This window comes from Pollicipes pollicipes, unplaced genomic scaffold (assembly GCF_011947565.3).
Source record: "Pollicipes pollicipes isolate AB1234 unplaced genomic scaffold, Ppol_2.1 Scaffold_6138;HRSCAF=7277_pilon_pilon_pilon, whole genome shotgun sequence".
Classification (NCBI taxonomy): domain Eukaryota; kingdom Metazoa; phylum Arthropoda; class Thecostraca; order Pollicipedomorpha; family Pollicipedidae; genus Pollicipes; species Pollicipes pollicipes.
In genome coordinates, this window is record NW_023596818.1 from 35,137,016 (window position 1) to 35,157,531 (window position 20,516).

At 51.7% G+C, this 20,516-nt stretch overlaps 1 protein-coding gene across 1 annotated transcript in view; it reads left to right on the forward strand.

Moving 5' to 3' along the window:
• The first annotated feature begins 212 nt into the window (after nt 1–212).
• Nucleotides 213–20,516, forward strand: part of LOC119105616 (coiled-coil domain-containing protein CG32809) — a 31,350-nt gene continuing 11,046 nt past the window's right edge. The window contains exons 1-13 of the mRNA XM_037229075.1: nt 213–379; nt 1,624–1,689; nt 3,379–3,527; nt 5,625–5,675; nt 9,076–9,168; nt 11,442–11,504; nt 12,638–12,715; nt 15,113–15,266; nt 16,089–16,208; nt 16,575–16,682; nt 17,317–17,415; nt 18,478–18,561; nt 19,865–19,949. Coding sequence (XP_037084970.1) covers nt 1,625–1,689; nt 3,379–3,527; nt 5,625–5,675; nt 9,076–9,168; nt 11,442–11,504; nt 12,638–12,715; nt 15,113–15,266; nt 16,089–16,208; nt 16,575–16,682; nt 17,317–17,415; nt 18,478–18,561; nt 19,865–19,949 — 1,149 coding nt within the window. The 5' untranslated portion in view covers nt 213–379; nt 1,624. The remainder of the gene's footprint in view (nt 380–1,623; nt 1,690–3,378; nt 3,528–5,624; nt 5,676–9,075; nt 9,169–11,441; nt 11,505–12,637; nt 12,716–15,112; nt 15,267–16,088; nt 16,209–16,574; nt 16,683–17,316; nt 17,416–18,477; nt 18,562–19,864; nt 19,950–20,516) is intronic.

The window sequence follows — 20,516 nt, forward strand, 5'->3', positions numbered from 1 at the left end:
CCGTTTTACAGCTTGTAGTGAAGTTAGTTGAACGTCTTGCGTGCACACCCATGGCCTCGAGAGGTGGATTCGTTGTTTGTGAAATGACGTGTGTTCCGGAATTACTTACGACGATTCGGCCGTGGCCTACAGGCCCGCCGCCGAAGCCGCAGCGAGCCGGCGGTGGCGGCAGCGGCCGACCCGGCCGCGCTGCTGGCCCCGCGCCCCGCGCGCAAACGGGGGCAGCACCGCCGCGCGGACCGCTCTTCTTCCCGGGCGACGGGTACGCGGCGGCGCCGGAGCGGGGCCGAGGTCATCCGCCGTACCCGGCGGCAGCGCAGCCGTTCTCCGACCCGTACTACCCAGCCTACCGCGGCCCGCTGGTGGACGAGGAGGCCAGGTGAGTGGCTGAGTCAACCGCAGGTGGAGTCATGTGAGCACCCGTGTGAGCCACAGAGGGAGTCATATGAGGACCCGTGTCAGCCACAGAATAAGTCAGTTGGATAGCCGCGTCAGTCACATATCAGGTCGAGAAGGCGGACATGTCAGCTACGGGGCAGGTCAGGTGACCATCTGGAGGCGCTAGTCGAGAGAGAACTGGGAGAACTCGAGCGCGGGGCAGGGAGCGCAGAGAACTTCAGCTTCAGGTGAGAGGAGGGGTGGGTCTTGCTAACAGCACAGCCGCCGCTGCTGCAGCTACCGCCACCCTTTCTCCGCAAAAGGCTTGCTAACAGCACGGCCTGGCTTTACACGATGTCTGAGGACACTTCGCATCCTTCAAACTAGGAGATGTGACTAAAGCCTTCACACATAGGTCATCGATACGGTACTTTCGGCTTGCAGTTGCGTCGTTCCTATTTGAGACACCTAGAAAACAGAAGGTCCCTTGCTGAAGGTCACTTGCTGGAAATATGTGCTTCTGTCATCTCATTCGGATATGCAAATTATTGCCTTTTCTCTCGGTGAAGCGAATGTACACTATACGTGTGTGCAGACAACAATGTGATGTTCTCTGGTGTCTACTCTGTCGGAAGCACCTTTTAGCGTCATTGAAAATATCCCCTTAACTAAAAATAGGGAGACAGTGCGCCGGACACTATCAGTGTTGAAGAAATATGTCACCAAAGGTGCTCATAATACACGTGCATCGCGGCTGTAACCAGTAACAGTGTTCACAGAAGACGACATCCACCCACCTCATAGACGTACTTTCGTACAACAGCGAACATTGCTCTCAGCCTCCTGCAACACGGTTCAAATGCCTTATCAGATGTGATGTGAATGGCTCGGCTATGGCACACTTCCCCGGCGCAAGCCTGCGCCACTGCTCGTCCCCAAAAGCTTTTGCTCGCCTCCTCAGGGCTCGCAGAATGTGCAGGATCTCACATAAGCCCTCTACTCTGCTTTGTTCCCACTGCGCAGAATCTCACAAACGCCATCTGCACTGCTTTATTCTCACCGCCCAGCCGTGCGGTCTCTCGCGCGTGTGCCGGCTCTCTACACCAATGCTCGCAACGCCTCTGGTCAGCCACGTGCCGCCGCCACCTTCACCGCCAGGCTTCTGCGGTGCTGCCGCCTCCCCGGCCGGCTCGCTCGGTGTCTCGCCGGCCGCTGAGGGCCGTCCTGTTCTCTCTGTGCTCGCAGAATGGCCGGTTTCTTTGACCCCGTGCCCGTCAGGAGGTCAGCCGCGGGCCGACGATACGATGACAAGTAGGCCGTGCTTGTGTGTCTGCGCGCTGGCGCTGGCGCTCTCGCCTCGCTCCTGCCACCCCGCTAGCCCGTCGTTTCTCAAGCTCTGCTGGCCGTCAGCCCGGTGACATGCACGGCCGCGCCCCGCATGCTGTCCCGTCCCGTCCCGCCCCGTCCCGTCCCGCCCGGCCCGACCCGTCCCGCCCGGCCCGGCCCGGCCACCAGGCCCGCGCCTAGCTGTAGAGGTGACCAAGCTGAACACCTGCCCCCGGCAACAGCGACAGGGGCAGGCCTGCCCATCAGCTACCCGCCAAAGCAAAACGCATGGAAGCTCTCAGTTGTTACGTAGCTCACGTGCGCCACGCGCACCAACTGACCATCACCACGCCACGTGGGACATGGCTCGTGCTTTTGTGACGTGACCGAATCCTGGTTTCTGTTGGCATGTGGTTTGTGAAATGCTGGTCCGTAAACTGACGTCGTATGCCTGGTGACGTTGTTGCAGGATTTTTGTCGTGAATGTTGAGCGCGGGTTGCAGATTGGTGCCGAACAGCTGCTATTTGGTTTGTCACTCAAGTCGTGTCTTCGCAATGCGGTGTTGCGAGCTCATCCCACTTGAGTGCTGAAGCTCATTCTTTCAGAAAGGCGAACATATGGCAAACTATGACAAAACAGTAAATTCTGATAACATCGCCAGAAGATTTGGGGTGTCCCGTATTTCTCTCAATTTTCAGCAACCGTACAAAGTACGAAACCCACAGGGACAGTCTCACAGGCTATAATAAAATACATGAGTACTGAAAAAACAGTCTAACGCCACCAGAAAAGACTAGAGGACTTAGTGGACAGTCTCGGAGTAAGAGCCCTCTTCGTAAACACAGAGCTGTTGTGTAATCTCAAAGAAGGCCATCCACCATCGCTGGTCTTCGGCCCTCTCCAGAGTATGTACCTGTTTGTGCCTCCTAACGCTTTCCAAACGTTTAAGTTAGTCATAGGCGTGTGGGGAGCATGGAGATAAGGCGTCACAGTTTGTAGGGCCCTTCATTGACCAGAGAACACTCTACAGAGCTTGGTGATCCCTTTCATGGATGGGATATTTCTCTTACTTTATTTTAAAGTACTTTGCTTTCAAAAGTCGGGCGGCTGCGTTCCGCGTGAGCTCCGTAACCGCTTGTGACATGGGAAGGGTCCTGAAACGGGGAGCATTTTCGTGAAGTACTCGAATGATGTGTTGATATCCTTGTTTAACTAGAATCCCCTTGCATTTTGAAGTTTGTCTTTTGAAGCATATGAGCTCATCATACCGTAAGACCATTCTTGTACATATCAAAGCGCAGTGGACAGTTCGCCACCAGGAACGCACGCCGCCTCCAGGCTGCCTTATGGCAAACTCTGACACCATTCCAGCACCGTCCTGGTGCGTCAGTGGGCAAGATATGCCAGTGGTGTTGGCACAACGGCTGTGACGTGCGACATCAGAAGCCCGATTGTGACTTGGGAACGACAAATGCAGATGATCGCCGAGATGTTTCATTAATTTCCCACATGTTCTAGTAACATGTCATACGCCGCCCACGACTTCGTACATTGCATCTGTACGTGCAGCGTCGAACCTTTAACACCGTACGTGGACCCTGTTCTCTGGTCTCCCCATGATCGCCCGTGTCGCCGACCATCGGTGCGCTGATCCTTCGGCCGACGACGTGCAGGGTGCGCGTGGAGTCGATGGAGCGGCAGCTGGCCAACCTGACGGGCCTGGTCCAGAAGGCACTGCACGCGCCGCGGGTGGCGCGCGCCGTCTCCGACCTCGACTCGGGCTACCGGAGCGACCGGGAGACGTACTACCGCACGCCCAGCGGTGAGTGCCGCTCCTGACCCCCGGTGTTCGCCGGGCCGCGCGGAGGGGCGCGCTCGTCTGTGTCAGCGCGGCCCCGGGCAGGGGTCAGAGAAGACCACTCCATACGCACACCCGTGGTTTAAGATGCAGCTTTTGAATTTGTGGTGTGGTATGATAGTCAGCGTTTGACAGCAGTAGCGCGATTCATTGAGCTGTAGCAACACTTCACACACATGTGGCTAACTAGGCAGTTTTTAGACTATTGATGAATCAGGTGTCATGTCTGGTTGCTTTGCGGACACTTCGTTTTGCAGGCATGCTTCTTTATAGAACGATGTCAGTAGGAAATGGTGTGCAAATATCGCCTTCAGCCAACTGGCACAAGGTAGAACAGCTTAGACACAACGTAGTCAGAGCTCTGGGCAGCGGCTGCTGCCAGGCCAGGTCGACTCAGAGCATACAGCCCGCCACCCGCGACCAACACAAAGCGCTTTGACTCAGCGAAGAGTTGGGTTTCGGCAGTCTCGTTCGAGTTTTTTCTCGGGTTTTGTCCTCATAAATAAAATCGACCGCATGATAGGGCTGACTCGGAGCGGAACAGTCCATTGCTTGCTACAGATGTCCTCCCTCAACAGCGGGCTGACAAGACTAAATAAGCAGACATGGACCAAATCTCTGTGAATCGTTTATCCCGAATCCAAGTACATGCTTTAGTGCACGCCTCGCTGGTCAAAAGTGGTTCACGCCAGCGTGGCGGACCGTGCGACCGTCGTGACAGTGTGGTACTGCAGGCTACCGCCATACTTTTCTTAGATGATACTCTGTCGTTGCAGCCAATAGTAGTTTTGAAGTAGAGCCAGAATACCACCTGGAAGGCATCCAAGGTGTGTCGACGTGCTTAGTCAACCGCTTGGGGCATGGCACAATCTGTGGCTACGACGTTGTATGGATGTGCTATGTGTGCGCTTTGAGACATGTGTTGGTTGTTTGGTCATGTACCGCATGCTGAAATGCTCACTGGAGACCAGAGGAGTGGTGGTGAAAGGCGCAGGCACGGCTTTTAAAGAGAGCTAAAACAGGCCGTAAGATTGACTTGTTTCGGTTTACGTCATCAGTGTGAAGTGGAGCTCACTCTACTGTCCAGTCTAGAGGTGCGCTTATGGAACGAAACCTTCTGCCAGGATCCGTTTACGGTGCCAAAATGAAACCAAAAACACGGGCTGCACTGTGGCTGTGTCTTTTGTGGTGATCATCAGGGATGCAGCATTTTTAGCATGAATAAAGCGGTAGGAAATCTGTCAGGATATCGTCAACAGCCTATCTAGTCATCACGTCAATTGGTCATCTTGATGCTAAAAATAAAATTACGGCACTCTCAAGTCTGGCAAGCTGATAGCCATATACATACATATATATATATATATATATATATATATATATATATATATATATATATCACTGTTCTTCCGCCATTGGCTTCTACTCTGATTTATGTGTTTCTGTATTCATGTAAGCGTGCATTTTCGGAATTCATAATTTCCCTTTACAAATTTAAGGATTGCATGCATTCTATAATACGCGAATTTAGATCATACATTTTTCCTTGAAGTGAAAATAGTTATCTTAAAGCTTTGCTCATTTTGAATGGGTGTCTTGGGTACGAACCAAACGTAACACTGACACTATTCACTTCTGTTTGTAAGTTTGATATTGATGTTCTGAAATATTTTACGCATGGTCTATTGTATTCCATTGTTTTGGTGAACATGTCTTTTCACCCCTTTGGTCTCACTCGTGATGCCTTATTCCACAAGTAGATGACTACTGCGTGAATAAGTGTCCAAAACGAGTCGTTCGTAAAGGCTTTACAACTGTGCATACATGTCCGAGTCCGTTTCGCTTTCCCGTGTATTATGCCTCCAGCGTCACGTGTTGTTTGACTAGGCGATGTGGACCCGTAGCCGGTGCATTACGTGCAGTTGTGGTCGTGTCAGTTTCATCTGCTCCTGCCGCTCTGCGCGGTTCCATTCAGTACGATCTCCCGCATGTGCAGCCGACTGCCGTAGGTCAACTGCTGTCTGCCGTTCTCTTTTGACTGAGAGACATCTGTAATTTCAGACGACAAGCTCCTAAAACCCGAAAAACCTCCAAAATTAGGACGAGGCAAAGGTATGCGACTGCGCATGCGCTGATGATGTGAATGAACATCAAGCTGTTGCTCGCGATATCTTGTCTTCTTTAGCCGGCACAGGCGAGAATGTTCTCTCTTCGCTTCCTCACCTTTCATCACGAGTGCTTTATCGCTGCTGTTTTTGATCACCAATAACCAGGCTATAGCGGTTTTGCAATGAAATCGTTGAGGGTAAGCTTACAATTAATTGTGACACTGCGATAGAATCAGACCACAAGGATCCGTCGGCGAAGAAAGTTCTTGTCGACAAGTGCGGGGCCCATGACCACCAGAGAGAAGTACATGTGCTATCTTCAGGTGCACAATCAAGGGCACAGGTGGTGAAGCACGATACCAGTGAGCACTGCGGCCGAGGCGGGTGGCAGGCTGCCCACCGCGGCACGCCCGCAGTGGGCCAACATTTTTACATTAGTTGAGCCATGCATCATACATTTGTGCTGAAAACACATGAAAATATACACCATTGTACTTGGAATTATGAATTAAACAAGCTATACACCTGTTGAGAATTCATGTTGCAACGAGGCTTGGTAACTTTAAGCATGTCAAGCTGAACAAGTTCGATTTTCGGGAATCTTTGACATTTGACCTGACATAATCGGGTCATTTATTAAACTTCTAACACAAAAGCGGTGACTAATTGTGAGGTTTCGTTAAGAACAACCCATTGGCGCTTTTTGCTAAGTTCTAACTTTCTTACTTTGGAAATGGCAGGGGGTCGTGTCGACCCCATGTTTTTATGGCCATGGTTTTATCAAGTTGTCCTCCAAAAATGCTCCCCGGATGCCTAAATGTCGGAAAATCATCTATCCAGTTAAAAATAATGGCAAGCACAGGTGTTCACCCACCATAGCTTATTATGGAAGAGCATAACTTGGTTACTAGTTGCATTTGCAGAAAATCGTGTCACGTGGGTATATGACGCTTCGACGTCGGTTTTCTGTGCAGTGCACGTCGATCATTTGTCGAAGACGGACTTGTGCACCTCTCGCAGGCGATCTGCCTCAGCGATAAAGACGAACGTGTGCACCTCTCGCAGGCGATCTGCCTCAGCGATAAAGAACGTTTCGGTGCACAGCTGATAATTTATATGGGAGTCAACTGCTTCTCATTACGATAATCTTACTTAACATGCACACATGTATATTTGCTACAGCAAAAACCGGGTACAGTTTTACGCATCTATTATAGCTGCGAATGAGTCAGAGCACTATTAGAGCAACTCATCTGACTATGAATCATGTTACTTTTTAGCCATGATCGTCGGATCACAGACGGTTTGCAATACCTGTCGATGAAAACGAATGCTTAGCTGCAGCACAAACCGCTTGACATCATCAGAAATTTACGAGCTGATTGGGCATTTTGCGTACCTGGAGGCCTGGTGTTAAAGCAAAGCATTTGAGGAATGCAGCAGGAAGACAGGCCATATTCTTACACGCAAGATGTCGTAATTTGTGTTAATACCTGGAGCACTACGTTGTTACTCTATTCCGCAAAAGCAAGCGGTGGTATTGCCGCGCATTTCGGAGCGTGAAGCCGTGCGGATGAAGCCGTTCCAGAAAACATGTCTCCGCCAATCGACTTCTACCCCATTGCTACATGTTTTTGCAACCTTCTCATTTCAGTAAAAAACGCACCATCCCTTTTACGTGTGAACATTGTTGGTATAAGTCTCAGCATCAGCAATTTTTCAGAGGAAAGCATGCAGGCAAAGTGGGGAGTGATTCAGGATGCGTCTGTGAATGTTATGAAAGTTGTACGCCTTTCATAAAAAGTAGCTTGATGGTGCGCGAAGTAGCAGCAGTACTAAACCATGCTTCTGCGCGTTGCAGTGCAAGCGCGTACGGCACATTCACAAGTGTTAATACTCGAGCATGCAAATGTGCATTAGTGCATCCATATTTGTGCGAGTGGATAACTGTGTGCATGATGATGCTGTTAATGCCGGCATGAGGCATGTGCTAGTGCGTGTGGAAATCTAGCGTACGTCAAGAGGCATGGGACCGTGCATTTCAACCGATAGTGGTATGATTGTTCAGTTTCAACATACAAGAGCTTCTGCGACTACAATTATACGGTCATGGCGCATAGGCTGCGTACATGTTGGCATGCAAACAAGTGCAGGAATTCATTTCCGACCCTTCCTTGCTGTGCATCCGGTCTAGAGACACCGGGTGTTTGGCATGGCACTGCCGGTATAGCGTACTAAGCTTGTGTCCGTGGCTCTGGGATGGTGTTGGCTGAGCTGGCGTTGATTGGATTTTGCCGGCATCCAGGGAATGATGGTCTGTATCGAGAACATTGGAATTCGCTGCTAGAACTAACCAAACCTCGTGGACTGCAGGCCATTACGTATGCATATCAACATGTGCCGGCGTTGTTTCTGTACCAGGATGTTTAACAATGAATTTCTACTCTGGCAGCAACTTGCTGTTTTAAAAGAGGCTTGATGCGTATTTGGAAGTGTTTAGTTCACCAATTACCAGATCATCGACGTTTGATCCACTTCGAGGCCATGTGGGTAAATGACATCGTATGGACGATCACGGTCAAAGTTCAGGGCAGATACGGAGCAACATGACACAACCTCAACTTAGACAATGGAAAGGAAAGGACGAGAAACCCATGGCCTGGAGTCTTGCTAGCCCACGCCACACGACTGCGATAATTTCTGTAAAATCGGTTTTAAGTCTGGTCGCGTTCCCACCACTGTGCTCCAACGCCGCTGGCTGAGGGTGACTTCAGGAGCTACTGGCCTTATACGATGCTGGCCTTACACGATTACACGATGCACGATGCTTCACAGCTGGCCTAAGACGATGACGGGAGGCATGATTGCCGCTGTTTAAATTCATCGAGCGTTGCTGCTTCTTGCCAGTCTTACCGTGACGATTGCCCGGCGATGTCTGTTTCCCTGCAGACAAGAGCGCTGCCGCAGGGGGGGGGGGGGCACGTGACAATCTGATGTTGTTCATGCTGAAGCGCATTCAGCCAAAAGCAGACAGCTGAAGACGGCTGACGATTTGGGTGTATTTTTAGCGCTTTTCCTGCAATCAATAGGATAAGTTTTTAGAACAAGTAATAGTAGAAGTTAGTAGTTGTAGTAGGCTCTAGTTAAAGATTCTTTTCAAAACGCACCTGCTTGTCTGTTCTTGGCAGATAATTATTTGCATTCATCCTGTTCCAACCGGCCTCCATGTGTCTCTGCTCGGCTTTCAGCACGCTTTCGCCGTTGCCGCCTTGTTGACATAATTCTTTGTTGCATATTCATATTTCACATCTCCTCGTCATTAAATGTCTTCGTCGGCTGCGGGTTCCGTTGGCCGTTGTCTCCAGTCTGAGAGGGTGTCTTTAACAAAGCACACGTCTTTGCAGATAAGTCGGTGTCTTTCGAAAAATCAGTCAGCTTCAGCGACGAGCCGCACGACCCCAGCGTACCCCCGAAACAGCACTCGCCGACGCATGCCGGTAAGGGGCCTTACGTTTTGGAGGTATTCGTCGTGGCAGGTCCTCGAGGCATACTTAAGCCTTTTCGGAAGAATTTTTCCGTCACGGAAACGCTACTAAACTAGCAAGTACAAAGCTGATAAGCTAGCGCGACTATAGGTGGGTATGGGTATGGCGGGACCATAACCTCCTGGTGGTTTGGCGTTTAGGCCAGGGACTATAAAGTGAATGTCACTAAGGCTACGTTTCCTCGGACATACGGCAATAGCTAGACGCTGCCAAAGCTCTCCGTCTCTCGCCCGACGAGGAAATCAGCCTGGCCCCAAGACTGCCGACACAATTTCCCGTCGATGAGCCACAGGCCCCGCCGTTTTCAAACACGACTGGTTAAAATTGCAACCGCTGAGTGGGGCTCGAGTATTTTCTGCCCTTTCTGCGTTCGATTGCTTTGGCTACAGCGCCAGCGGACTGTCGCGGAAGGGATAAGGATGGAGGCGGCTAACGTATTGGTGCACGTGACATCCCCTGCCATGCTCTTACCAATGGGCAAGTGGGAATATGAGCATCCTATCAGGCCTTTTACCGTTTTCCCCGGGTAGGTTCCAGGAAAGCTGGCATTCTGCACGTAGCTAGGGAGCGTCAGACCTGTTGTGCGTCACAGACCTAGGCCACCGTATCTTGCAGGCAGCACCGCTTGTTCCCAGCTAAAATCATCGAATGAGACGACAGTAATCGCGCATGCCGCAGACCTGACTATGTCGTCGAGCGGCTTCAGACGTTCTGACTGTTGGTAAACTGTGCTGCCCGTGACACAGATTCGCAGTTTTTGAATCCACTTGCAGTTCTTGAGAAGGAAGAACACTGCAGTGACGATTGATGTGAAGTGAAGGGCCAGCCACGCGCTCCAGATCCTCTCTTGCCCTGTTCAGCATGCTCTGCATTGCTGTATTCTTCAGCGGCTCCCTTAGAATCGTCGCTCCGGACGTACAAAGAAGCCTCTAAACATACATCGTTTCCAAAGCTCTACACGGCGAATGTGAGGGAAATTGACGGTTGGCGGGACGTTGGCGAGACCTGAGTGCATGAGGCCTGAGTGTATGCTACCCCTGAAGGTACGAAGCGGCTGCATCATCAAACAACAATCAATACCTTTGTAAAAGCCGGTCGAGCTCAAGGTAACACCAAATTTCATTTGTATGTGCATGGCGAATCAACGCACAACTATCATCAGATGAAGCGAAATGACGAAAAGGATGCAAACATCGATGTAGCATTTATGGGATATCACTAGCATCGTCATGTATGCATGAGGCCATCAAGGCCAAAGTCTTGCTGGGTCACGAAACGTCCTCAGGCTTTCTCCTGAGAGGAATTCCTTCCCAAGACAAACACCTTCCCAGGACCTTTGCGGGTTGTCCTTGTCATCTTTTTACCGGCGGCGTTTGAGCCTTTCTCAATTTCCATCAGGATGTGCACTGCCAATTAGCATCATGGCGCGTTGGTGTTCCCACTCCCCCACCCCTTTCCTTAATAATTTAGTGCTTAGCGAAACTTGGCGCAGACATTACGAAATTACGATGCAGAGTTGACGACCAGTGAAGGACTAAAAGCCGTCGACGAGCTTTTCGAGCCGCTATTCAGCCCTCCCCCCCCCCCCCCTCCACCCCCGCCGCCCAAATGAAGACCGTAAAAGTGTGATATCTCTAAACGAACTCCTGCAGTTAAAAGCAAGGTAGCCCTTTAAACGAAGGACCAATTGCAAATGTGTTCTAAAAAAATGATACAAGTGATCGGTACGACAATAAGGGGTTTGCTGGGAAAGTCCAGTCGCATTCTGCAGACCTCAGCTCCTAGCATAGGGTAGCACCTCATTTTTGCGGTCATCCGTGTTTCATCGGTTGGTCTATAAACAATATGACCGCCACATCTAACTGATGCATTGTCGTGTACGGCTGTTTAAGTCATTTATCAACATAATCCTTGAGGTAATTCAAAGGTTTTGAAGGTTCTCAGACATGGGGGATGTTCACTGAACGTTCAGGCTGAGTTTTACGCCATTGTCTTTTGCTCAGTTGGCTCATTTTTAAACAAGAATACTCACGCGGGATTTTGCAAAGGGTTAAAAATTGCGGAACTTTGCGTGTGTCGGTTCGTGCGGCAAAACTGCCTATTATTTACTAAAATGTCAAAAATGTAATTGCCAAAATTGTCATGGCTTATACGCTGGCCACTGACCTCCAGCGAGCTAGGGGAGCAGTTGGTCGCGTCTTAACTCGCCTCTCTTATGATTACAGCCGACAAGGTGCCCGTGAAGCCAGCCATCAAGTCATCAACGCTTCCACGCATGGGATCGCAAGGTACTGAAGGACTGCACCGCCCTCAGCCATGTGGTGGCACACCGTCTCCTGAGATATGTCAGAGTACAGGGTGCACTGGCTCGTGAAATGCGTGGGCCTGACGAGGTAGCCCCCACCACACTTTTCAGATGGTTGAGCTGCAAATTACTAAATCCCATTTGTTTGTATTGTAAACATATGAACGATGCGTTTAAATGTGAGCAGGCTACAAGTTGTTACATAATTCAAAACAAAACGGCGGATACCCGGAGAAGTGGTGAGACATGTTTATTTGACATCTACGAGCTAGGCTGTCGTCTCCCGATGATACAGGTTTTCTAAGCCCACCATCAAATGTGGAATTATGTAACACATCGATGGATATTGACCGCACGTTGAGCGTTGAGCGGTATCACCCAATGTAACAGGCTACCAGCCCGACTGAGGCTTGTGCGCTGTACCTGCGTGACGTCATCACACGGAGCGGATAAAGCCCGCTCTTGACCTGTGTGACGTCACACCACTGAGTGGATAAAACCTCCGCCTGACCTGTGTGACGTCACCCCACTGAGTGGACAAAACCTCCACCTGACCTGTGTGACGTCTCCCCACAGAGCGGATAAAGCCTCCCCCTGACCTATATGACATCACCCCACAACGCTCCACCTGGCCCGTGTGACCTTACCCTACAGAGCGGAAATAGCCTCCGCCTGACCTGTGTGATTTAATCCCACAGAGCGGATATAGCCTCCGCCTGACCTGTGTGATTTAACCCCACAGAGCAGATAAAGCCTCCGCCGGACCTTTGTAATTTACCCCACAGAGCGGATATAGCCCCCGCCTGACCTGTGTGATTTAACCCCACAGAGCGGATATAGCCTCCGCCTGACTTGTGTGGTTTAATCCCACAAAGCGGATATAGCCTCCACCTGACCTGTGTGACTTAACTCCGCAAAGCGAATATAGCCTCTGCCTGACCTGTATGATTTAACCCCAAAGAGCGGATAAAGCCTCCGCCTGACCTGTGTGACGTCACCCGACAGAGCGGATATAGCCTCTGCCTGACCTGTGTGATTTCACCCCAGAGAGCGGATAAAGCTTCCACCTGACAGAGCGGATAGCCCCTGATCTGACCTTGTGACGTCACCCCACAGAGCGGATAAAGCCCCCGCCGCCTCCCAAGCCGGCAATCCTAATGAGTCACGAGGGCAAGCATAGCGTGCATCGAGGTAGTAGTAAGGCGTCCGGTTCATTCCAGAGTCGCCTCTCTCTCTCTCTCTCTCTCTCTCCTCTCTCTCTCTCTCTCTCTCTCTCTCTCTCTCTCTCTCTCTCTCTCTCTCTCTCTCTCTCTCTCTCTCTCTCTCTCTCTCTCTCTCTCTCTCTCTCTCTCTCTCTCTCTCTCTCTCTCTCTCTCTCTCTCTCTCTCTCTCTCTCTCTCTCTCTCTCTCTCTCTCTCTCTCTCTCTTTCTCTCTCTCTCTCTCCCTCTTTTCTTTTTCTCCCTTTTCCTTCTTCCAATTACTCTCTGTATCTCGGTCATGGATGGACATGAAGGCAAAACTGTTTGTAGCATTCTGTGTCAGGTCGGGCATGACAATGGTCTTAGCGTAATGCATGGCCAGAGCCGCTTCCCAGTATGCGTCACTTGCAAATGACGATGACCAGAGCTATTGCTACTGCTATTCGTTAGGGAACATCCTCTGTGCATATGCCTTTGGAAACTTTGTTCACCGTCCTGCATGTTACATGCATCGTACTAATAAGATATTTGGCATGTCTATCCTTCACACTCATGTGGGCTTTTATGTCGCATGTCTTTGTGAGTGCAGTAAATGCTAGATATGTGGGCCAGTGATATTTATTTTTTGACATATCTCCCGCAAATTGTGACTTAAAAATGAATGTTGGTCATATGTTTGTTCTTGGTATGCTCGTGTTCCCTATGTATGGCGGCGCACATTTTTACATTTTTCACCTTGAGAAGCTCATCTGTTTGTTGCTAAATGTGTGTAACAGTTATATTCATGTTTTGATAAATATTTTTACGTAAATTTTCTTATTAAAGAATGAATTTAAGGAGGTGTATACTTTGTATGGCCTAATAAAACAAAGCCGACACACACGGGGAGCTGAAATGTCCGTTACAGTCGGTGTGCAATACGCCTTGGAATGCAACATTTACTTGTAAGCACCCACCGTAGGAAACGTTTCCTTTCATATGATATCTTTGTTCATCTGGGCTTGTGTAATTCGGCGACAAACTTTATCTGGTTTTCACAATATACAAGGAACTGGCAAACCGCCAGGCATTGCAATACTTGCAAATATTTTCGACGTGCAACTATTTTCCAGCAGTGTGTGGTATATTTCTAACTGCGTGGCTTGATAGATAAGTGACAGTACTGCTCGTGCCTGTCTTTCTGCCGAGTCAATCAAATATAAATCTTCTAAGTGTATGGTTTCCATCGCCAGCATCTCACTCATTCACTTCAATAACCACTCCACACAATAGCGTCTTCACGTACACGGAGCGTCCGCAGCAGTCCAACTCTTCAGTGTGCCCTCGCACATTCAAACCTCCTCGGCCACAGATGACCCTCTTTATATGCGTGACCTTGAAATAGAAACGACGGCAAGCGTCGGGTGCGGAAATAAAAAGTGACATTTTGTCATAGTCAGTCATCAACAAGCGTTACGACCTCGTACGATGGGCGGCTTGACCAACCGAGTTGGACTCACCCTGCAGCTGGGGAGTGCCAGATGTCCCAGTACCTTTTTTGAGCGCGATGCTTACAATCGTCTTTTTCGAATAGCTATCCATAATTCGATCTGACGCGTTCGGCCCCGCACAGTATAACCACAGGTTAAAGGCAGGTAGTGGCCGGCGAATGGCCACTTGAAAATTGGTGTGCTTTATTTAGTGCCATTAGGTGCAATTTGTGTGACAGGGTGTAAGCGGGTGTGTCCCGCAGTTTATACGTTGGACAAGGTACGCAAGAGGAAAAGGCTTTGTGTGCGGCCCTGTCTACTACAAGGCCCTGAAACCAGTCTAGGATGGGGCCGCCCATAAATCATTTTATGCATTGATGCATTTTGTGCAGCCCCTCTCCACTCGCTACGCACTGGTTACTGCGGGCGAGATCCCACCCCCCCCCCCCCCCTTCCCCGGTCACCCTGGGTTGAGCATAACGTCCAAAACTCTCAACTCCCTAAACTCCTTTACTCCATCAGCAATGGAAGAGTTTACGCGGCTTAGTTTTCGAAATGATCGATTTTGCTCTGATGGCGTTAACCATGTTATGTTTTGCGTACTGAATTTTTTATCTGCAGTTTTCCTCTCATTTCTCTCCCTCCTCATCTTTCTTTCTCTCTTCACTCTTTCCCTCTCTCCTTGCCTTCCCTCTCGCGCGCTGGTCTATCTATCTTCATTCTTCCCGTTCCAACTCTCACGTTCTCGCGCTTTCTCCTGTGTCCTCCGCCCTTCTTCCTCTTCGCTCCGTGCTTCGCTCGCGCGCGCTCACTTGGACCACGCTGCACCTGGCCTCCGTCGCCGCCGCTCTGTACGGCGACGCCGACGGTGGCGGATCTCGGCCCGCGTGACGTCACCTCCGCCTGTGCGGCGGCCCGGCAGACATGACGTTCTCGCCGGAGACGCTGGGCCAGCTGCGCAGTCTCCAGAAGAAGGCGCGCGACCTGCGACAGGAGATGAGGAAGCTGCGCCGACTCTCTCAGGAGCACGCCGACGCCGTTAGGGAGATGATCGGGGACACCTACTCCAAGATACGGTGCGTTCTCTGCGAATACTCTAGGTTGTTTCCTTGATGGGCTTCTCATGTGCCGTTTTTGGTCGAACTGCAGGCTGGTGCCGACTGTCGTTTTTTTGGACGTGGCTGGCGTCTTGCATTTTGCGCGCGTTGCCCCGCGCGTGCCATGCTCCGCGCCTGCCTTGCCCCGCGCGCGCCGTGCCCTGCGTATGCCTAGCCCCGCGCGTGCCGTGCCCTGCGCATGCCTCGCCCCGCGCGTGCCGTGCCCTGCGCATGCCTTGCCCCGCGCGTGCCGTGCCCTGCGCATGCCTTGCCCCGCGCGCGCCGCGCCCTGCGCATGCCTTGCCCAGCGCGCGCCGCGCCCTGCGCATGCCTTGCCCCGCGCGTGCCGTGCCCTGCGCATGCCTTGCCCCGCGCGTGCCGTGCCCTGCGCATGCCTTGCCCCGCGCGTGCCTTTCGCTTTTCGTGTACAGAGGACATCAACTTTTGCATAGCATTAGCGCATTTGCGTTGCAGTTAACTCAATATACATTGGATGCAGGTCAACAGGAGCTCCCGGTCGCCGTCTGTTTCACTGTGCCGGGCAAAGTCTTTATAACGAGATGAGAATCGTGTACACCTGGCTTGACCTTGATGAGCAGGCTTGACATCCTCTAGGTCATCTGTTCTGATCAAGTGGACAGCAGTCGATTTATAATTAGGCATGCCACGGGCCTACAACACTGGTTTTTAACAATCAAAAGTCGTTTGTGTTTTCCTGTGAAAAGCGCCAACATCCGGCACGGGTGAAGTGTCGCGCGCTTGATTGCCTTGACGGCTAGGCTGAGCTGGTCTGCGCCGCAGGACGTACCTGTTGTCGGGCAGTGGTCTGCCTCTGAGCGGCTCGGACGACGGGTCGGCGCGGGTCCGCCAGCAGGAGGAGGCCTACAGCAGAGATGTGCTGGGCGTGGAGCGGGACCTCAGGTCAGCTGGGGTCGGGGCGCCGTTGCCAGCTGTGCCACCTTATCGGCGCTGGATTGGCGATGGTTGGCGATGATTGGCGATGTTTTTTTAGCCTAATTTCTGTTTCCATGTGTCCGCGCAGGGTCATCAATTCATGATGTACGTTAATTCACCGACCATCTTTCTACGCAGGTAGGAAGTTATGCCACTCAGACAGATTTTTTTACAGGGCTGGAAATTGCGTATCTGATATCCCCACAAAGCGCACGCTGGTTTTCCTGAGTTTGATTACGATGCGGCAGCTTTGCCAGGAATGCAGTGCATTGCTTGCTGACGCCTCTGCAGCAATGCAGTGCATTGCTTGCTGACCTCATGTGAATGCGACAGTGAGGTGGAGCAGCACGTGGAGGATTTGCGAAGCAACGTCATCAACCGGCGCCGCCGGGTCAACATGACGGACGTGGAGGGCATGGCTCTGATGCTCAGCAAGTCCAGGTCAGCGACCGGCGCGGAAGCATAGCGGTGCGGCCAGCTCAAGTAGCCGCGCGCCCGGCCCCTGACGCGAGAGCCGTCCCTCCCGAGCTGTCTCTCCCGAGCCGTCCCTCCCGAGCCGTCCCTCCTGAGCCGTCCCTCCCGAGCCGTCCCTCCCGAGCCGTCTCTCCCGAGCCGTCTCTCACGAGCCGTCTCTCACGAGCCGTCCCTCCCGAGCCGTCCCTCCCGAGCCGTCTCTCACGAGCCGTCCCTCCTGAGCCGTCTCTCACGAGCCGTCCCTCCCGAGCCGTCTCTCACGAGCCGTCCCTCCCGAGCCGTCTCTCACGAGCCGTCCCTCCCGAGCCGTCTCTCACGAGCCGTCCCTCCCGAGCCGTCCCTCCCGAGCCGTCCCTCCCGAGCCGTTCCTCCCGAGCCGTCCCTCCCGGGCCGTCCCTCCCGAGGCGTCTCTCACGATCGGGGAAACGGAGACCAGTCATCCCTTACGCTAAGCTTCACCACTCTCCTGCACCATTTTGCACTATCTATGTGATAATGTGACTTCGCGTCGGTTCTGTTGCCCAATCTTACAATTCGAAAACAATTTGCGTTCGCTTTTCCCGGGGTCACACTTACTCGATGCTGTTGTCCTGCGTTCCAGTAAGACCGTAGCAGATCTTCAGAAGCGTTTTCCTGAGCTTGAGTCGAACCTACGCGGCCTGGTAGAGGTGGAAACGGACCGAGTCAGGAAGGAGGAGAGGTATGAATTTGGTGCGCCGGGAAGAAATGGGATATATAATATATACATTACAGGGGAAAACGCCGCGGACGTTGCCGATTCAACGAACGAATATATATTGTGCGGTATGATGATATTTAATCCCTGGTGTTTCGGATATGAGCTACATAAACATATGCAATCAATAGACTTGCGGCAATCTCCGTTTCACAGCCTTGTTCAACAGCCGAGCTTTCTATAACCGGCTGTTGACATGTGGCCGGTTCGGAAGCTGGACACCCATAGGCCACGAAGCTTGAAACGAGTCTCATCGCGAGAGGGTACACCAGACTTGCGCTGGAGTCGATTCAGAATCGGAATCGCCTCATGATTAATCATTAAATATGAATGATTCAGGCCTAAATTTTGTATCTTTTTAATTCGGTGAATCAGATCAAGATGAATTCATCCTTGTTCCCTATGATTAGGCTCTGATCCGAGTGAAATAAAACATCTAAGTTCTGAGGTACTAAGGAAGCAGTACCTAAGTACAAAGGAGCCATTTGAAGTTACTAAGGAACAGTACTAAGGCCCCTCCTCGAATGATGACCGGGTGAAAAATAGTGTCGCATCGATGTCATGCTAAGACGACAAGCCTTTGTTGAGACATCGACTAGCCGTAATTTCAAGCCTGCTTATATTCAATCCCTCACCTAGTCATTGTTTGAGGCATGAAGCTTGCAGTATTGCTCTTGTGTTTGTATAATGATAATTGCGACTGCAATAAACAGCTGACGAAAAATCTAGGTTTTCAAATATACATTTTCTGTAATGAGAAGTTGCAGAATTCGTAAAGCTTTTCCACCTTTGTTTCGGTTTGTGCTTTTGACTCCCAACAGATTTGAATCAGAATCTTCGCAGCATGCAAGGGTGGTTTGAGCACGAGTATAGCGTACCTACACAAGCATGCCGTTTAGTGAAGTCATGCTTGGAATAGTTCACTTCCAAAATGTTCAAGAATGCGTTAACGCTTGATCATTGTGTTCTCCTCTCTTAAACATGTTTATTGATGAGGTTTTGATCACTGTGTTCTCTTTTGAACAGGTTCATTGGTGAGGAGCCGCAGAGGCTAGAAAATGCCCTTCGCAGGATTAAGAAATTATCAGGCACGTTAGTAACCCTGAAAAGGTGAGCGATGATATCTTACATCAACAGTTTCCTGACGTCGGCTCTGAATATAATTCGAGGATGATCGGACCTCATTTTGTGCATAGGCAAGTCAGAAATCGGGTAAAGTTACCTGGTATGATTGTCAGAATGCTAAAAAACATATCACCTGTTTGTCCTATTCTTGACCGATTTTTAGCTTCTACCAATTTGATGCAGGATTGATGCACGAATACGCAAGACAGTTAATACTTGTCGGAGCGCGTAAAGTGTATGCTTAAAAAACTAAAGCAATCCTATTTGTAAGTTTAACGCGCAATGGCCGAAGTGCGTAAATGCGTAGTGACCGAGTGGTTAGAGCTACGGACTCCCCCCCCCCCTCGCAGCTCACCCGCTGGGGGCCCAGGTTCGAATCTCATCCTAATATGGGCATTGCAGTCCCTGGTGTTACCTACGTGAGCCATAACGACGTACGTCACGTTGCGCCGTAATATTACTGTCGTCATCTCGTATGTCATTTTTTAAAAAGAATCGCAAGTGATCTATAACCGTGCACATTTGTTTTTGGCACCTTTATCGCAGAGGGGGCGGGGGCGGATACCGTGTCCTCGTCAGTTCTAAGTTGGCGTCATGCCCTGCCCGTGCCAGCGTTAAACACTGCTTTCCATTGTGCTAGCCCGTGTCGCTGGCTGGCCATGGAGGTTCGGCTGCTGTCGGCTCACCTCGCGGCGTCCGCTCGCCCCCCGGCGATGGCTGGCCGTGCCGCTGACTCGTCGTGTCGGCCGGCTGTCGGCGCGTGGGCCCGGCCGGTACCGCGCCCAACCGGCCAGTTCTTAGCTCGTGGGCCCGGCCGGTACCGCGCCCAACCGGCCAGTTCTTAGCTCGTGGGCCCGGCCGGTACCGCGCCCAACCGGCCAGTTCTTAGCTCGTGGGCCCGGCCGGTCGCGCCCAACCGGCCAGTTCTTAGCTCGTGGGCCCGGCCGGTACCGCGCCCAACCGGCCAGTTCTTAGCTCGTGGGCCCGGCCGGTACCGCGCCCAACCGGCCAGTTCTTAGCTCGTGGGCCCGGCCGGTACCGCGCCCAACCGGCCAGTTCTTAGCTCGTGGGCCCGGCCGGTACCGCGCCCAACCGGCCAGTTCTTAGCTCGTGGGCCCGGCCGGTACCGCGCCCAACCGGCCGGGTGACGACAAGAGCCCGCCGACCTCCCGCCGGGCTCGTCTCGGCCGTCTGTCGTGCCCGCCCAGCCGGCGTCGTGCGCGGCGGCGCGACGACGCACTCCGTGTCGGAGATCCTAGTGACAGTGTGGTCTGGTGTGTGGCGGCAGGCTTGCGTCCGTGCAGGAGCAGCGCGTGCCCGACACGGAGGAGAGCGTAACGACCACCGCCAAGCCAGCCGACGCACCCGCCAAGGTCAGCCGAGGTCGCGGTCCGGGGCACGATCACACTAGCGCAGGTCTCAGCACCGACACACGCAACAGCGAGCTGGCGCGGTCCGTTTCGAGGGACTATTCAGGTCGTTTTCAAGCGATTCCTTGTCGACAATGGCACACACGAGGTCACCTGACAGCAGGGCATTGTGTTCAGCCAGTTTATGGATCCCATACGTCTGGCGTGATCATTATATAGCCGTTGTCAAGTGTGACTTTCGCAGGGTTTATGTTGACGTTTAATTGCGTATTACCAACAGCAGCGCAAACTAGACAGTGTTTCACCCAAGCTTTCTTCTCTGGTGCTCTCGTAGACAAAACTAGTTTGTGTGCTCTTACTCTGATATCGCCTATCTTCTCTATCGACATGGTTGAGCTCTGTTTTGCCTACTGCAACTGATACTGCTTCGTATCACTCCCCAATCGTCATGCTCACATCTACATACACGTCAGAAGCCGAGTTATAACTTTTCCATTTGTTATGCGAAACGGCTGTTTTTTACGAACAATAATAATTATGACTACGGCTGGAAGCATTGAACTGACACGG